This window comes from Esox lucius, chromosome 10 (assembly GCF_011004845.1).
Source record: "Esox lucius isolate fEsoLuc1 chromosome 10, fEsoLuc1.pri, whole genome shotgun sequence".
Classification (NCBI taxonomy): domain Eukaryota; kingdom Metazoa; phylum Chordata; class Actinopteri; order Esociformes; family Esocidae; genus Esox; species Esox lucius.
In genome coordinates this window covers 15,210,620-15,227,627 of record NC_047578.1, presented here as the reverse complement: position 1 = coordinate 15,227,627, position 17,008 = coordinate 15,210,620, and the positions used below count along the sequence as shown (strand labels likewise).

The following is a 17,008-nucleotide window of genomic DNA, read 5'->3' as shown; positions in this document are numbered from 1 at the left end:
AAATAGCTCCTCAATCACCACTTCAACAGGGTCCAACTGTCCAATCTAAAGTAAATGATCTCAACAGAGGCCCTGACTGAACCTCAGTTCACACAGGGACAAGCATGCGCGTGCACAATATCTTGCTTTCTCACTCACACACACACAAAATCACATTTTAATTCTCTTAGGCCAAACCCTGAACGCATGACCAGGTGGATCGAGAGGATTTATGGAGAGTAACCTACCATGCACCTTGGGAAATTAAAACTACAGTCCAAACCAGCAAACGAAGAAGCCGATATCTATATAATGTAAATGCAAAAAGAGCCTCCCTGAACCCCAGGTCTGTCTCTGAAGTGCGCTCCTCACAGAGCGTATTAAATGTGAAAGATTTTTCTGAAGGAGGAGAGCTGAGATGCAACAATCTCATTTGGGCTTTGCCTCTTAGGCTGCATCCAAACTGATATCCTTTTCCTAAGACACACATAGTGCCCTCCTCCTGATCTGAGCCGAATGCCAAATGCAGTGCAGATGAAGGGGAATAGGGTGTTGTCTGAGACACGCCCTGGCCTCTCTCCATACCTACCAGCTGCCTATTATAGACAGAGATATCATGAAGTTTTAACACTTCTCAACCTGACGGTAAGTATTCAGTTCATGGGGGAGTGTCGGTAGCCAGCTGACAACGCGGCTTGTGCCGTCTCACCAACTGTGGCCAAGACAGGACAAACAAAAAAGGTCTGTTTTGGGTAGTATTGGAGGAGAATTTTGTTTTTTATGTCTTTGGTACCATAACAAGAGATGTTAATTTTTTTCCATATGCTTTGAAGTCAATCATGATAGATAGAGCCCATGGAACAGAACACAGGAGGCATAGAAGATGTTTAGCTGGCTCTACTGAACACAGGGCATGCACACAGACTCATAAGACTATCAGCTTCAGTAATATGCTGTGTTGAATAATGCATCTGGCTTGCCTGGGCAATGGGGGGAAAAAAATTAAAACTGCATGCCTGGAGAAGGATTCTGATGTATGAAATCCATGTTTTGTTTCATCGCCCTGTATATGATGATCTGAGATGTTCTGCTCTGTAGAAATGCTAGACACACTATGAAGTGTCCTGCCCACAAGATTAACCAGGCTCAAATCATTTTTCAGAAAGGGTTCTCGATATTAGCCAATTATTTTCTTTAAAGCCTGTGGGAGAAGGAGAAGTACATTGTTTATAATGTGAAAAGGTGATTGATTAAATTGTATCTAGAAAGAGAAAACATTTGAATTATTTACACTATTATTTTTGTGATTCACTGTGTCAGTCCCATTGGGCAAAAAGTCTTACCCCACAACACCCAATTGCTCAAACATTTCTTGGATGCTCAAATTCTAAAACACATATTAACAAAAATACTACCCAGCAATGGGATATAGGAAAAACATCCAACCCACATTTTTTGGGGGGGGGGGAAACACAAATATAAACGGCATAACGTTGAGATTTTACGATATTGTTGCGATTAAAAATTAAGAAACATTTATTTTCTCAAAAGTAACGACAGGATAACACCGGAAAAGTGCTAAATTGGCTAGTGTATAATGCATGAAAGGAGCAAACGTACTGTTCGCACTGTCAGCATTCATCGGAAAAACAGCAGACCCATCGTCAGATCTTACGCTGGTGCAGTGGGCCCTGAATTCCTCTTGGTGCAAGAATATGCCTGGCCTCATGTGGCCAGAGTGTGTAGGCAGTTCCTTGATGACGAATGCATTGATGCCATTGACTGGCCCTCACGTTCCCCAGACCTGAATCCAATTGAGAACCTCTGGGACGCTATGTATCAGTGCATTCTACGCCACCAAGTAGCGCCACAGACTGTCCCGGAGCTCACTTATGCCCTGATCCAGGTCTGGGAGGAGATCCGCCCAGGACACCATCCACCGTCTGATCAGGAGCATGTCGAGACGTTGTGGAGGCCATACACACTATGGAGGCACATGGAGGCCATACACACTATGGTGTCCCATTATAAGTTGCCATGATGAAATTCAAGCGAGTTGGAACAGCCTGTGTTTTCAACTGTTTACTTAGATTTTCGGTTCGAGTTTGAATCCAGCCCACAATCAGTTGGTGATTTTGGTTTCCACTGACTGTTGTTACATCATTTTGTTCTCAACGAATTACACAATTTAATATATTTCCTTCATTGAGACCATATGTGTGATTTAAGAGTTCCCTTCATTGTTTTGATCAGAGTATATAGTATTTAAAGAAAATGTTTGTAATGTTTTTTGTTCTTTGATTTTCAATACATGTCTTCAGATTTTGAAACACATGCATGTGTTTGTTTTCTTTTATTTATCATTTGCTGTGAGATCAAAATGTGTCTGGTAAAATAATGAGTGGCTGGTAAAATATGGGCATCCACCAGCCACAGTGGCTTGTGAACCAAAAAGTATATTTCCTACCCAGGTTAAAATAATGAAAAGTTTCATTATATCAACTTTGCACCAGGCTTCTGCTTAATTCAGAATTTAACTTGAGGGCTATTTAGTAAATAGGAACGGCAAGAAAAAATTAGCATGAAAGGAAATTATTTTCCTTTCATGCTATTGAAAATGCTATTTCCAACGTACGTTAGGTAAAGTGCATACATGACACGTCCTTTAATAAACCACATCCAGAATTCAAGACACGGACATATTTGAACGCACCCGCTCCAGTATCAGATTCAGGCCAACTTCCTAGGGAGAACCACCTAGCCCGGGGCAGCAAAATGGGGCATTTGAGCTGCTCGCCTTGAACGCAGCTTGGCTGCCACCCCTTGACAAACGCACAGCCCTCATGTGAGGGGCATGGCCCCAGAGGGTCCATCTGTTTCAGGGGTTTATAGGGCTTGATGAATAGAGCAGAATGTAGATGAATAGAGCAGAATGCAGATGAATAGAGCAGAATGCAGCAACAGATTCAAGTAGTGACGTAGGATTTTCTTTTTTCATCAAATGAGTGATGAAAATATTTTACGTATCGAAGAGATTTGTGGTTTTCAAAAACTCTTTGAAGGGTGCTTACGCATGGACTACGCACGGAGAACATTCACATCTACTACATTCACGAGGAATAGTTGTTGCAAGACATTATCAGTTAGCATGCTTCTGTAAGAACAAGCTCTGGCAAAGCTGGTTGAGGGGAGTTCACCTAAAGAAGAAAAAAGGAGAGTAGGAATGAACATAAAGTAAAGTGTTGAAACGTATAATATGTGAGGCTCATTGCACATGTAATGAGACAGGAGGAATGGTATATTACCCCATTCAGTTCCCCACATCTCACAGCTACTCCTTGACTTTACATCCTCTCATCCTCAGATAACCTCACAACCTAATGAACACAGTTTCAAACTGCTTCCTAAATGTTCTAAGTACCAATAGTCAGTTGGTACACTCACTCTGTTTTTAATTCTGTCTTCCCTTCTCAGTCTCTCTCGATATCTCGTCCTTTCTCTGTATCACTTCATCCCTCTGGGCCCTCTGCCCAGGGGCCATTTGATACGGCGTCAGAAGTAAAACCATTTCTTCACAAACCACATCTGGTATTTTCTGCCAAGGCTTCTGTTAACCAAAAATTCCTAAATGAATAATAACAAGACAGCAGGCCAATTGGCAATGCTAGGCTAATACTGACAAAAAAAAAATGAACATACTTCAAAATAAGAGTACAAACAATAACATTTACAGAACAATTAAAAAAAATCCCATACTATTACTGGGGGTTGTTTTACAAAGATCTTTCATACCATGTTGGACAAACAGGAAAATAAATCAAATCAATCTGGGATCCAACATAAAGGAGAACATACAGTACTGTGGCTGCCGGACGTGTAGAGAAAACCTCAAACGTGGGGGTTCCTGATCTTCGAGCATGATAACACAGATAGACCCAATAGCCACATCACTAGCACAACTACCCTCATCTGCATACATACACCACACTGATTTGGGACTATCAGAATACATCATTAAATAATATCTTCTGAAGGTTTCAAAACACCACCACCCCCATCTGAATACATATACCACACTGATTTGGGACTATCAGAATAAATCATTAAATAATATCTTCTGAAGGTTTCAAAACACCACCACCCCCATCTGAATACATATACCACACTGATTTGGGACTATCAGAATAAATCATTAAATAATATCTTCTGAAGGTTTCAAAACACCACCACCCCCATCTGAATACATATACCACACTGATTTGTGACTATCAGAATACATCATTAAATAATATCTTCTGATGGGTTCAAAACACCACCACCCCCATCTGCATACATACAGCACACTGATTTGTGAATATCAGAATACACATTTAAATAATATCTTCAGTGGGTATCAAAACACCACACACCTTCGTTGAAAATAGAGAAATAATGTCAGACCTTTCTTCAGCTTTAATAAGATTATTTAATCAACAATATTGAAGTGAAAAACAAACAGATAATTAAAAATAACTGTCTGCCATAAATGTGCACAACCCACAGTTATTACTTTGGGAAGCACCTTTAGCCTTTATGTTTGAATGAAATTAATACTATTTTACTGAATTTGTAATTATTATTAGGCAGTCCTCCAAAATCTGTTACATAAGGGAGCCTATTTTGCTTGTCTGTGGGAGAATGTCTCTCTGCCACTAAACTGAGAGCTTTGCTCAAAAATCCAGTTGAATTCAAACTAATATTGAAAACTCTGCAAAGATCACTCAGACCTAACCAGAAAACATACAGGTCTGAAGTTGTGAAAGCCCGGGTTTCCTACTGCACCCGAAGAACATGTATACTAAAGCATGACGCTGCTGCCACCATGCTTGACAGGAAGAGGAGCAGGGTTGGCTTTGTGCCAAACATATCTCCTAGAATAAAGAACTAAAAGTTCTACTTGGGTCTCATAAGACCATGACCCATCTCCCACATGGTTTTGCTAGGTTGAATGTGTAGTCATGCTAAATGAATATGAGCTTGGATGGGTTATTTTGGGAGAAATGGTGTCTTGCCACCCTAACGGCACTCCACAGCTTAGACTTGGGGAGAATATACTCAATGGTTATAATACACAGGTGGCCAGTCCCTACCAGACATGCCTGCAACTCCTTTACAGTGTACCTTTCAAATAACATCAAGTAGTTATTTCACCAGGTCATTGTTGGACAATGCCTACATTCAATACCTGGACTAATCCCTTAACTGAATGCATCGATGTGAACAATAGGCAGCCACCGAATGCGCAATATAGGCCTTCTGGAAAGAAGCCCTGCAAGAGACAATTTGTGTTTCTTGGCAATTTACATATTGTTGAAGAGCTTGATGGGTTTTCGATGTTTGTTTTAGTTAGCAAGTAGCACTGAGATATTGTCCCACATTCTCAAAAGCACAGTTATGAAGAGATTCAGCTTCAAAGTCAGCGCCTGAAAAGATATTTGATATGGGAGAGAATATTCCTCAAAGGCTAAGAAAGTTGGCATAACAATTCGCAACTGTGCTAATTTAGCCAACATTATTGCATTGATCAAGTAAATACAACTAAACGGTTTTAGATAAGGATGCATCTCGAAATCAAAAGTGTTAAATGTTAAAAAAAATTATTAAGTTGGTACATCATGTAGGCTATGACTTCTAGGATCTCAGTTTAGAAAGGAGGTTCTCTTCCCTGTTTACACCCAAGTGTTTGAATCAGTATCATTTTAATTGATCTCGAATGACAGCAAATCACCTTGTAAATTAATTGGAATGTGATAGGTTAAATCTGAACAGTTACAAGCCCCATTATAAAACATGTGGACACTTGCAACCAAGGCATCTTACAATTTATAATTTTTCTGAGATGAGTCTGACATGTTTAACCCTTAATTTTCACTTAAATAATTTCAATATTATAACATATTATTAAAGATGAAAAAATGCTAAATCATCTTGATTTCAATCTACACATAATATATTACACCTTTCTTAAAGACTCCAAATTCGCTGCCTGTGAATTTTTTAATTGATGACAAAATTGCCCAATAGGTTTTTAAAGCACTACATGGCCTTGTACCTGAATATTTGTCTGACATGTGTGGTTGGTCCCTAAGATCATCTGGTACTGGTCTTTTTGTTGTACCAAGGGGCAGAACCAAAACTACTGGTGAAGCCTTTTTCAGCCACTATGGACCTGTTTTTGGAACAGCTTGCCTGATAATCTGAGGGACGCAGATGCTATTGACATTTTTAAAAAAGGTCTAAAGACATACCTTTTTAGCCTGGCTTTCTAAAAGATTTTCTTCAACTTGTTTTAGTATACATTTTATGTGAACCCCTTTGTTTTAACCTCTTACATATTTTTTTCATTTCATTTGATTTATATCTTTACTGCAATTCAAATATTTTATCAAAGCATTTATTAACCGTTCTTATTCTGACTTTTACCTGGTAAAGCAACTTGAAATGCATTTTCTAAGGAATGCGCTATATAAATAAAGTTTGATTTGATAAAGAAAAGTTTTCAGTAAGGACATGCCGACTTTTGATATTCACTGTATCTACCTACTAACATTCCATAAGCTCTCATATGCATACAAAGCCAGCGTGTGTGCAAACCAAATCTTCCCCCATATCTATTGTGTGTGTAGTGCTGAATGAGATCTCAGAGGCATCAACATAATAGTTACAGGCAGACTAAAACAGTCGCAGAGCAATAATTTACAAAACATGCTCCCTGTTACAGAAATTCGCTGCTCTATAGCTCTGCATCAATCTGATTTATAGAACATGGCATGAAAAGAATAGCATAGCCGGAAAACACATTCTATGGGCCTCTGCAGCACAAAGGACACAAACACACACACACAAACACACACACACACAAACACACGTTAATAACTTTGATTTCCCATCAGCAAAATGAAGGAGAGCAAGAAAGAAGGAGAAGCGAGGAGGTGGCAGCAGTAAACTTTTAAAGACCTGCTGTACGGTTGGCAAGGGTAACGGGGCATTCCGGTGGTGACACCAGGCCCCCAAGCAGCTCATTCCAAAATAATCTTCATCACTAGCTTTCATTGATAGCATTCTTGGTTTTAGAGACTAAACTAAGATGCATTAAAAATACAAATTGGATGTCAGTTGTGTCCATGTTTTTTTAACGCTTTTTTATAGTGTCCAAGTTAGGGGACCATGTAGCGGGTCTGGATCGCTTTCAATGGCCCAACAACGATTCCTTCATGCTCAGGGAAGCAGCGAAGTTACCACATTCATCACACTTTGTCATGAGTTATGATAAAGTGTGAAATCTGTGATGTAATTTGAAATGGGGGCTCATCAAATGATGTGGAAGAAAATAGCGAATGCACTCTTGCATCTCGATGTGATGTTCCTAGGTGGATTGACTGCGCTAAACATGAAAAAATACTATATAATTAGAGAATTGAACCAAGACCACTTAGATACAGAGGGACATAATCACTTCTATAAAAGCCAAAGTTAAGATGAGTTGGCAGACACTTTACTACTTTCACATTTACAGAATTTTCCAAAAGAAAAAAATAAATGGCTCCCTGAGACTAGTGTTTCTTTCAGTCATGACATTGAAATGCATCAGTAAATAAGTGAATAGTGACAGCCCTGAAATGTTGGCTTAGTTGAACGAAAAAATAAGTTGGCTAGCTGGTGATGACTTTCTCCAATACTTAATAACCTATTCCAGAGTTAAACTGACCTGTTCCAGGGTACGTCTCTCCAACCACTAACGTCTAATCTAACAGCCTTGTCATTGTATAGATTAGTTTTAGCCAGCTGCTGGCGACTTCTTTTGGCTAGCTAATAGGTGCCGTAGCTTTTGGCTTATTAATGAATTATTAATTAACAACATTATCATTGTGGAACTTAGTGATCGAAGTGGGCTTTGTGCAGTAGGACCTCAAAGTCACAAGGAATTAGTGTAGTGTGCGGATATAGTGCTTCATCATTAATGTAACCTTCATACTAAGCAAAATTCATCAGCTTTGTTGAAGCAATGGCTTTCTGGGAAATGTGAGGAAAAAAATTGCCAAATAATTCACAGTATGGTGAAATTGGAAGGTTTTAGGCTAAGTATAAAAGTAAATGACACAAAAATAGGCACAATGTCAAATAATTATCAGCGGAGTCTTTGGACAAGAGCACAGATATGATCAAATGTTTTTCACAGACATTAGGTGAAATCTTGGTCATAACAGCCCGCTTGTTACTATTTAAAAATCATTACATTAATTTAAATCCCTCATCCCACAGGTGTGTTAAACACAGGAAAACTAAGGTGATATTCTCATGTTATTTGTAATTGAACCTGGGTCCTCAAAAGTGTATACACACTGGCAATGGATAAAAAAGATGAACGGAAATATGATTACCAGACCCTTCTATAATTATAGCATAATTAGATACTGTTGGTGATCAAATGATAAAAAGGGTATCAATTTCAAGTTTGTCTATTTAGGCACAAACCTACCCTTTTGCATATCAATAAAAAGGTACAAATATGTTGGATGAAAGGTTCTGAAAATGGTGGGGTGTACCCTCATAAGCTGCATGCATATGGCAGTAGCGACAGAAACAAGTCTGATCAGTTTCTGTTGACAGACTGTTTAACGTAAATGTTAATGTCTGTCTGCAGGCTCCACCTGATTTGGTTCCTGGCTTTGAGATTAATAGCAGAACGTCATTATGTTCGGGGAGAATGATCACAGCAAGGCTGAAGAAACCGCTTAGGCACAAGAAGCTTACAATCTTTGCTAATGTAGAAAGCTATAATGCATTACACATTCTGTGGGAAATCTAACAGCATAAAACAAACGTTGGCATCTTTTAACAACAAAGCAACTAATTCTAACAAAACTTTATCAATAAGGGGGAGAAATAGCAGGGAACTGCAGGAGAGCAGGGACTTATTGATTGGTTATTGATCAGTTCAGTGTCCTTATTAGAAGTTGTAGTGACATACTTATAATATATATATATATATATATATATATATATATATATATATATATATATATATATATATATATATATATATATATATATATAGAAAGAGAGATTACCAAGCCCAGGACCAACCCCCAACCCAAACACCCCTTTATTATTCTATCCTTGTAATGACCAGAATAATGATTCCCTATTTGCCCCATGCCCTAATCCTAACCACTAATGGCTAAACCTGACCACTAATACCCAAACCCAAACCCAATCCTAAAACTAAACCCATTTGTGAGTGTCACCCTAAACCTAACAACTAAACCAGAAATAGCATGAAATGAAACCTTAATGTGCATGAAAGACACCTTGCTGTGCCTTTACTGGCAGGTTTTCCTACATTTGTGGAGGATTCTGGTCCCCACATGTACAGTAAAACCAGGATCACACATGAGGAATGTTCACAGGTAACTCAATCAGCCGAGCCAGCTAGTAGCTCCAAGGTAAGAAAGAGAGGTATCAACAATGCAATACGGATCATATTTAGTCTCCATCCTTCAATTTCTAGCTCAACTGTACCTGTAGTTGAGCTACCCGTACCCGTCTCCATTTAATAAGTATAACATTCCCGAACAGTTCGGGAATGTTATAAGTATGACAACAGCCTTAGGATTACAGACTAACCTGTCTTAAACCTAAAGCAACGCCTACAGAAGCCAATCAACCAAATACTCTTAAAAAAAACACAGCACCGACACTTCTACGGCTTTTCATGAAATTGCTGCTCCAATATTCAGCCAAAAGTTGAGCGTATTTGATTGTAACCTGTCTGATATCACATAAAACACTGGAACTGGTGTACCAGTGACAGGACGAAACCAAGATGAGGTTTCTCATCCCCCACAGATCTCCCTTCAGGGTTTGAGGAGTGACTCATAGTGACTAATTCCCCTTTCAGTTCGGGGATGTTATTAGAGAAGAATATTAATTCATTCATAGTGACTAATTCCCCTTTCAGTTCGGGAATGTTATTAGAGAAGAATATTAATTAATTCATAGTGACTAATTCCCCTTTCACTTTGGGAATGTTATTAGAGAAGTATATTCATTCATTCATAGTGACTAATTCCCCTTTCAGTTTGGGAATGTTATTAGAGAAGAATATTCATTCATTCATAGTGACTAATTCCCCTTTCACTTTGGGAATGTTATTAGAGAAGAATATCCATTCATTCATAGTGACTAATTCCCCTTTCAGTTTGGGAATGTTATTAGAGAAGAATATTCATTCATTCATAGTGACTAATTCCCCTTTCACTTTGGGAATGTTATTAGAGAAGAATATTAATTAATTCATAGTGACTAATTCCCCTTTCACTTTGGGAATGTTATTAGAGAAGAATATTAATTAATTCATAGTGACTAATTCCCCTTTCACTTTGGGAATGTTATTAGAGAAGAATATTCATTCATTCATAGTGACTAATTCCCCTTTCACTTTGGGAATGTTATTAGAGAAGAATATTCATTCATTCATAGTGACTAATTCCCCTTTCACGTTGGGAATGTTATTAGAGAAGAATATTCATTCATTCATAGTGACTAATTCCCCTTTCAGTTTGGGAATGTTATTAGAGAAGAATATTAATTAATTCATAGTGACTAATTCCCCTTTCACTTTGGGAATGTTATTAGAGAAGAATATTAATTAATTCATAGTGACTAATTCCCCTTTCACTTTGGGAATGTTATTAGAGAAGAATATTCATTCATTCATAGTGACTAATTCCCCTTTCACTTTGGGAATGTTATTAGAGAAGTATATTCATTCATTCATAGTGACTAATTCCCCTTTCAGTTTGGGAATGTTTTAGAGAAGAATATTCCTTCATTCATAGTGACTAATTCCCCTTTCAGTTTGGGAATGTTATTAGAGAAGAATATTCATTCATTCATAGTGACTAATTCCCCTTTCACTTTGGGAATGTTATTAGAGAAGAATATTCATTCATTCATAGTGACTAATTCCCCTTTCACGTTGGGAATGTTATTAGAGAAGAATATTCATTCATTCATAGTGACTAATTCCCCTTTCAGTTTGGGAATGTTTTAGAGAAGAATATTAATTCAAAATCAGAAGGGGGAGGGGAGGGGGTTAAGATAACACTCCTCATTTACAAGGGATGTCTGACAGGTGAGTGGGCACAATAAAACACACACACACACAGAGTTATAGACAGAAAGACAGACTGACAGGAGAAAAGTAGGCAGGAAGCCAGAATGAAATAAAACCAATGAATTATGAATAAGACTGAAAGCACTTTAGCCATTAAACAGATATTTAAATTAATTTGTTGTTATTCTCCCTCTTGACTTGTTTGTTCGTTTGTTCTCTGGTGAGGACGTGACTGGCAATCTTGTTAGTCTGGAAGCAGAGATATTACACAGATAAATCAGGCGTGGGCGGAGGCAGCGCTACCCCACAACTCACCGTCTCAGAGGTTTCACATACACATAGCCTGTGCGTCGTGTCATTGTAACCCAGACACTAATGACTGACTGTTCAAAATAACCACAAAAAAAAAGAGCAAGTTGTACAGAATGGAAAAAGGAAGAACTGGCAAGTGATTGAGCCTAAAGACGGGGCCTCAGAATGACGGACAAAGGCACATATGACAACAGACCGAACACCACTACACTCAAAGGGAGACCGTGATGAACAAGCGGTCAAAGGGAAAGAAGGAATGGATTTCGGTTATATTGAAAAATTTAATAAAACTAACAGCAGCCATTGTGTCTAGTCCATCTGATCTGATTTGGCACAGTAGCAGGGAGTTCACACTCCATGGATTCTAGGAGAAGCCAGAGCAGAACTTATCCTGAAAAGCCATCTGAAACAATCATGAAAATGTCTGCCAGACCTGGAGGACTTTCTAAGATTTAAGAAAATTGGAAACAAGTGAATGTTCAGGAACAAAGAAACCAGGAGAGATGGAGAAAGCAAGGCAAGGAGAGTCGTACATGGTGTTCTTAGCTTAATTATGGAATTAGTCAAGAATGTAGGGAAGATTATTTATCTCAATGATGTCATTTATAATGAAAACTAGGCCTAAAAACAGTTTAACTTGACAAGGCAACTGCAGAAATAGTGTGCGTCCACAAGCATACTCAAATAAGATTAATGGGTTGCATTCACGTTAAATGTACAACTGGGATTAGGGACAGAAGTAGGATTAGAGAAAAGGATTAGTTAACAGGTTTAGGGTTAATGAAGTAGGATTAGAGATAAGGATTAGTTAACAGGTTTAGGGTTAATGAAGTAGGATTAGAGATAAGGATTAGTTAACAGGTTTAGGGTTAATGAAGTAGGATTAGAGAAAAGGATTAGTTATCAGGTTTAGGGTTAATGAAGTAGGATTAGAGATAAGGGTTAGTTATCAGGTTTAGGGTTAATGAAGTAGGATTAGAGATAAGGGTTAGTTATCAGGTTTAGGGTTCATGAAGTAGGATTAGAGATAAGGGTTAGTTATCAGGTTTAGGGTTCATGAAGTAGGATTAGAGATAAGGGTTAGTTATCAGGTTTAGGGTTAATGAAGTAGGATTAGAGATAAGGGTTAGTTATCAGGTTTAGGGTTCATGAAGTAGGATTAGAGATAAGGGTTAGTTATCAGGTTTAGGGTTCATGAAGTAGGATATAAGATAAGGGTTAGTTATCAGGTTTAGGGTTAATGAAGTAGGATTAGAGATAAGGGTTAGTTATCAGGTTTAGGGTTAATGAAGTAGGATTAGAGATAAGGGTTAGTTATCAGGTTTAGGGTTAATGAAGTAGGATTAGAGATAAGGGTTAGTTATCAGGTTTAGGGTTAATGAAGTAGGATTAGAGATAAGGGTTAGTTATCAGGTTTAGGGTTAATGAAGTAGGATTAGAGAAAATGATTAGTTAACAGGTTTAGGGTTAATGAAGTAGGATTAGAGATAAGGATTAGTTAACAGGTTTAGGGTTAATGAAGTAGGATTAGAGATAAGGATTAGTTAACAGGTTTAGGGTTAATGAAGTAGGATTAGAGATAAGGGTTAGTTATCAGGTTTAGGGTTCATGAAGTAGGATTAGAGATAAGGGTTAGTTATCAGGTTTAGGGTTAATGAAGTAGGATTAGAGATAAGGGTTAGTTATCAGGTTTAGGGTTCATGAAGTAGGATTAGAGATAAGGGTTAGTTATCAGGTTTAGGGTTAATGAAGTAGGATTAGAGATAAGGGTTAGTTATCAGGTTTAGGGTTAAAGTTAGGATTTTGGAGTCGCAGTTAGGTTTTGGTTATAGTAGTTTTAAGGGGAAAAATTGTTTCAGTCGCCACATAAACAGAAGGTGTGTGTTTGCACTTGTGTTTTGCCCACCTATCTTTTTGTTGCGCTCCTCTCCTCTGTTGTGCATGATGATGGGAGAGTAGATGAAGGGGCTCTTAGTGGACATGCTGTTTTCCATAAGGCCTTTCTGTTTGTGGGGACGCAGGCTGACAGGCAGGTCAAGTAGCTTCACTGATCTGCAGGAGGATAAACGGGAGGAGGGAGGGATTGGGTGGGGGGAGGGAAGGATTGGATGGGAGGATTGGATGGAGGGAAAGGGCGATAAAGGGAGAGAAAAGGTGAGAGGGAGTACGATGGAACGGGCAGAGAGAAAGAAATATAGTTAGTTTTATCTCACCTGCCATATCCATTAAAGGTACTGCGATGGATTTAGCCATGGTGACCTAAGCCAATCTCCCTCCCTCCCTCACACACACACACACACACACCCCTTTTTTTTGGGTTTTACTATACTCATGGGGACGTTCGGCCCTCATGAGTAAAGTTAGACCTAAAACGCACGCACACACGCACGCACAAAAGCTCCCCAGGTCTAGGCTTTGGCTCCAACTTAACCCCAAACTAAAGTAATGTATAGCTGACCAGATGCTCAATTACATTCCGGGTCCATAGAAAGAAAAACAGTTAGTTTTGTCCATTAAAGGTCCTGAGAGGGAGAGTGAGATGGATTTAGCCATGGTGACCTGAAACAACCTTTCTGTTTCGCACATAAACACGCAAGCGCGCGCACACACACACACACACACGATAGAAAGAGAAGTTGGCTGCATTCGGAGTAGTGCTTTGAGTGACCATGTAATCTTTAACCTCTTTTTCTACAATGACTGAAATACATCTTAAATAAGATGTATTCATAAGTGGTATAACGGCATGCTAGGTTTGGTCGCACTACAGTATGGCAAATGTATTCTATACCAATGTAACCGAAATGACCTTCTTTTCTACCTCTAATTTATTCTGATTTCATGACTCTACCATCTAAAGCTCAACCTTGACATGATGGAGCTGATCTTCCTCCAGGGCATTCCGCAGTTCACAACACCATGGTTTCCTCTTGTCAGCGTGACTCTGGACAACACCTTGTGCTTCTACACCAACATCAAGGCACTGAATCACTCCTGCAGGTTCCTATCCCCCTTCCCACCAATTTTATTTTGGTAAATCTCCAGAATTTTGACTTCAGTTTATGTTCAGTCAAAAAATAATAGAAAAAATGGGGGGTTGAATCCTGAATTGCCAGAAAGTTGTGGTATATGTAAGCAATAAGGCGTGAGGGCGGCGTGGAATATGGCCAATATACCACGGCTGAGAGCTATTCTTAGGTATGACGCATCACAGAGATGTGTCACGCCATTGAAATGCCTTATTGCACTTATGAACCAATTCTACCTATCAGCCAATAAGCCTCCAAGATTCAAACTATCCGGTTTGAGTATAGATCTTGGGGGGTTGCTGTATATCGCCAACCCACCACAGCTAAAGGCAGTATACAGGCACTCTGCAATGCATTGTGCCTAAGAACAGGCCTTAGCCATGACTTTCCCACAACCCCTCGCCTTATTGCATAAAGAACTCCCATAACTGTAGCAGTAATTTGATGTTTGATGTGATTAGCTCATTGATCAATCAGAGCACAACAGTCAACAAAATTGGTTTCATTTGTGTTTTCAATGTGTTTAATTTGTTGTAAACACAAAGTGACATGTACATACCGGACAATGGGCAGCTTGGTGAAGGGAACAGGATGCAGTCTGAGTCCATCGGGCAGGGTGATGACCTCCATTCCTCCCGGACATTTAGATGTGTAGTTCTCCAAACTCTGGGTGACCTCCTTCTTCTCTGTGGATGGTGAGGCAAAAGACCAAGGTTAGAAATGTAAAGCACAATGTAGGTGTAGCAGGACTGAGCATTTGGAGTTACAAGGAGAAGGGCTTTACTGAATCTGAACCCTCATAAACTAACACTCAAAGGAGAGGTTTAACGCTCAGACTCGGGATCCGGGGTAGATTGCATGACCCTGCCAATTTAACAGAACATGATAACAGAAGTAATGGCCCCCACCCGCCCCGCCCCGCCCGCCCCCCCCCCCTCCTCCTCATGCCCCCGCCCCACCCCGTCAGGTGTTAAAACAGTGCGAGTTTTATAGCTGGATCAATAAAGACGTTTACGGTCGGGCCGCATCATCCCTCTCAGCCAAGCAGCGTACAAACACGTCTTTGTAAGTACTCCGGTCGGACTCGTGGATGGGTAGGTTAGGGAGGAGCTACTACTCCGTTTCACCTCAGGCATGACACTCACGGACACGAAGCAACATGCACCATGGGTTGGTGTGACAGGCCGCTGCCATCCAGTGTGTTCGGCCAGGAATTGTTTTTTTGAAGCAGGAACAAACCCCCGACTCAAAACATTTTCCCAGGCAGACAGCGCAGTCTGAGGACGGGATTGGAGAGGAGTTTATCTGATCTGACAAATTGGAGAGCGGCCGAAGAACAGCCCCAGTGTGAGGGAACGGAACATCAACATGAGAAAAGCAAGAGTTAAAGCGCTATTACTTTATGTAGATGGCTTTGCCTTGCATAAAAATGTATCAATCAACCTGTTGTTACAAAGCATATTACCATAGCTTTAAAAGCTTAAGAAAGTACGGGTTAAAAATGGAAATGCTGACTACATAATAATGCTACACATGGAAGTTCTCCCCCATGTGGAATATTGGTGAATTGCATGAATGAATGCTTCAACAATTACTGAGTTTGGTGTTGGACATAAGTGCGAGTAGTTCAGAAAAATGCTAAGAAAAATATATACAAATTGAAATACAACAATCTCCCCCTAGATAACATACTAGAGACGTCTTGTTTTCATTCACCAGCTACAGTCTACATTTTTCTATTCATTTTTAAGTCATTGGGAATATTTCTGAGCTTTAGATGGTAACACTATTCGGTGCATGTTTTCTCACATAAACACAAATTGAGCATTCAATGTGATTGTTTTAACACCCGGGAAATCACAACCATTTCTCCTACAGCTGCTTGCCACAGCCAGAAAATCAGAACAGCCTGTCTGTTTCAACAACAATGCCAGGATCAATAGGCTCTAACAGCCATCCTCAACCATGGAGAGTAGGAAATAGAGTGAAATATCATAAATCAAGTTTTAATGCAGGTCAAATACATTTTCTTCAATTAAGGTATGGTATTCAATGTCATAGTAAAAATAGTAACAAATCACTAAGGTCTGCTTATTTTTAAGGCCACAAGCTTAAGTTCATAGTACAACGGTCCCTTATTAATCATGAAATATAATATACCGCTTTTGTTTTCTTAGTCCCAGTCAGCTGAATAGGGAGGAGGAGCTTCTTCAGGGCGTAAAAGGTGATCCGTTCAGAGATCGGGATGTGCACTGGAATTTTAACAGGAAACGATCCAGAAGCGCTGCAACCGACCGGGGAACTCGACCAACGTCCTCAGTTCATTTGAACCTGAGTCACATTTACTGTTGTGTTTGCAGTGGTTGGAAGTGACTTTGTGCTAATGGTTTAACTAAAGATGAAATGGTGCATGCAGCATATAAAACAGGGTGGGGGTATAAAGGAATGGCTTTAAAGATTGTTGCTGACAGCGCATCTCCATCTCAGCGGTCACGGTTTACCTGCCTGCTGGCCTCATATGAAGCATGGG

At 39.5% G+C, this 17,008-nt stretch overlaps 1 protein-coding gene across 1 annotated transcript in view; it reads right to left on the bottom strand.

Moving 5' to 3' along the window:
* trappc9 (trafficking protein particle complex 9) overlaps positions 1-17,008 on the bottom strand; it is a 221,208-nt gene that overhangs the window by 175,716 nt on the left and 28,484 nt on the right. Inside the window, 2 exon segments of the mRNA XM_034294766.1 lie at positions 13,356-13,501; positions 15,038-15,164. Of these exon segments, the coding sequence (XP_034150657.1) occupies positions 13,356-13,501; positions 15,038-15,164 (273 nt within the window).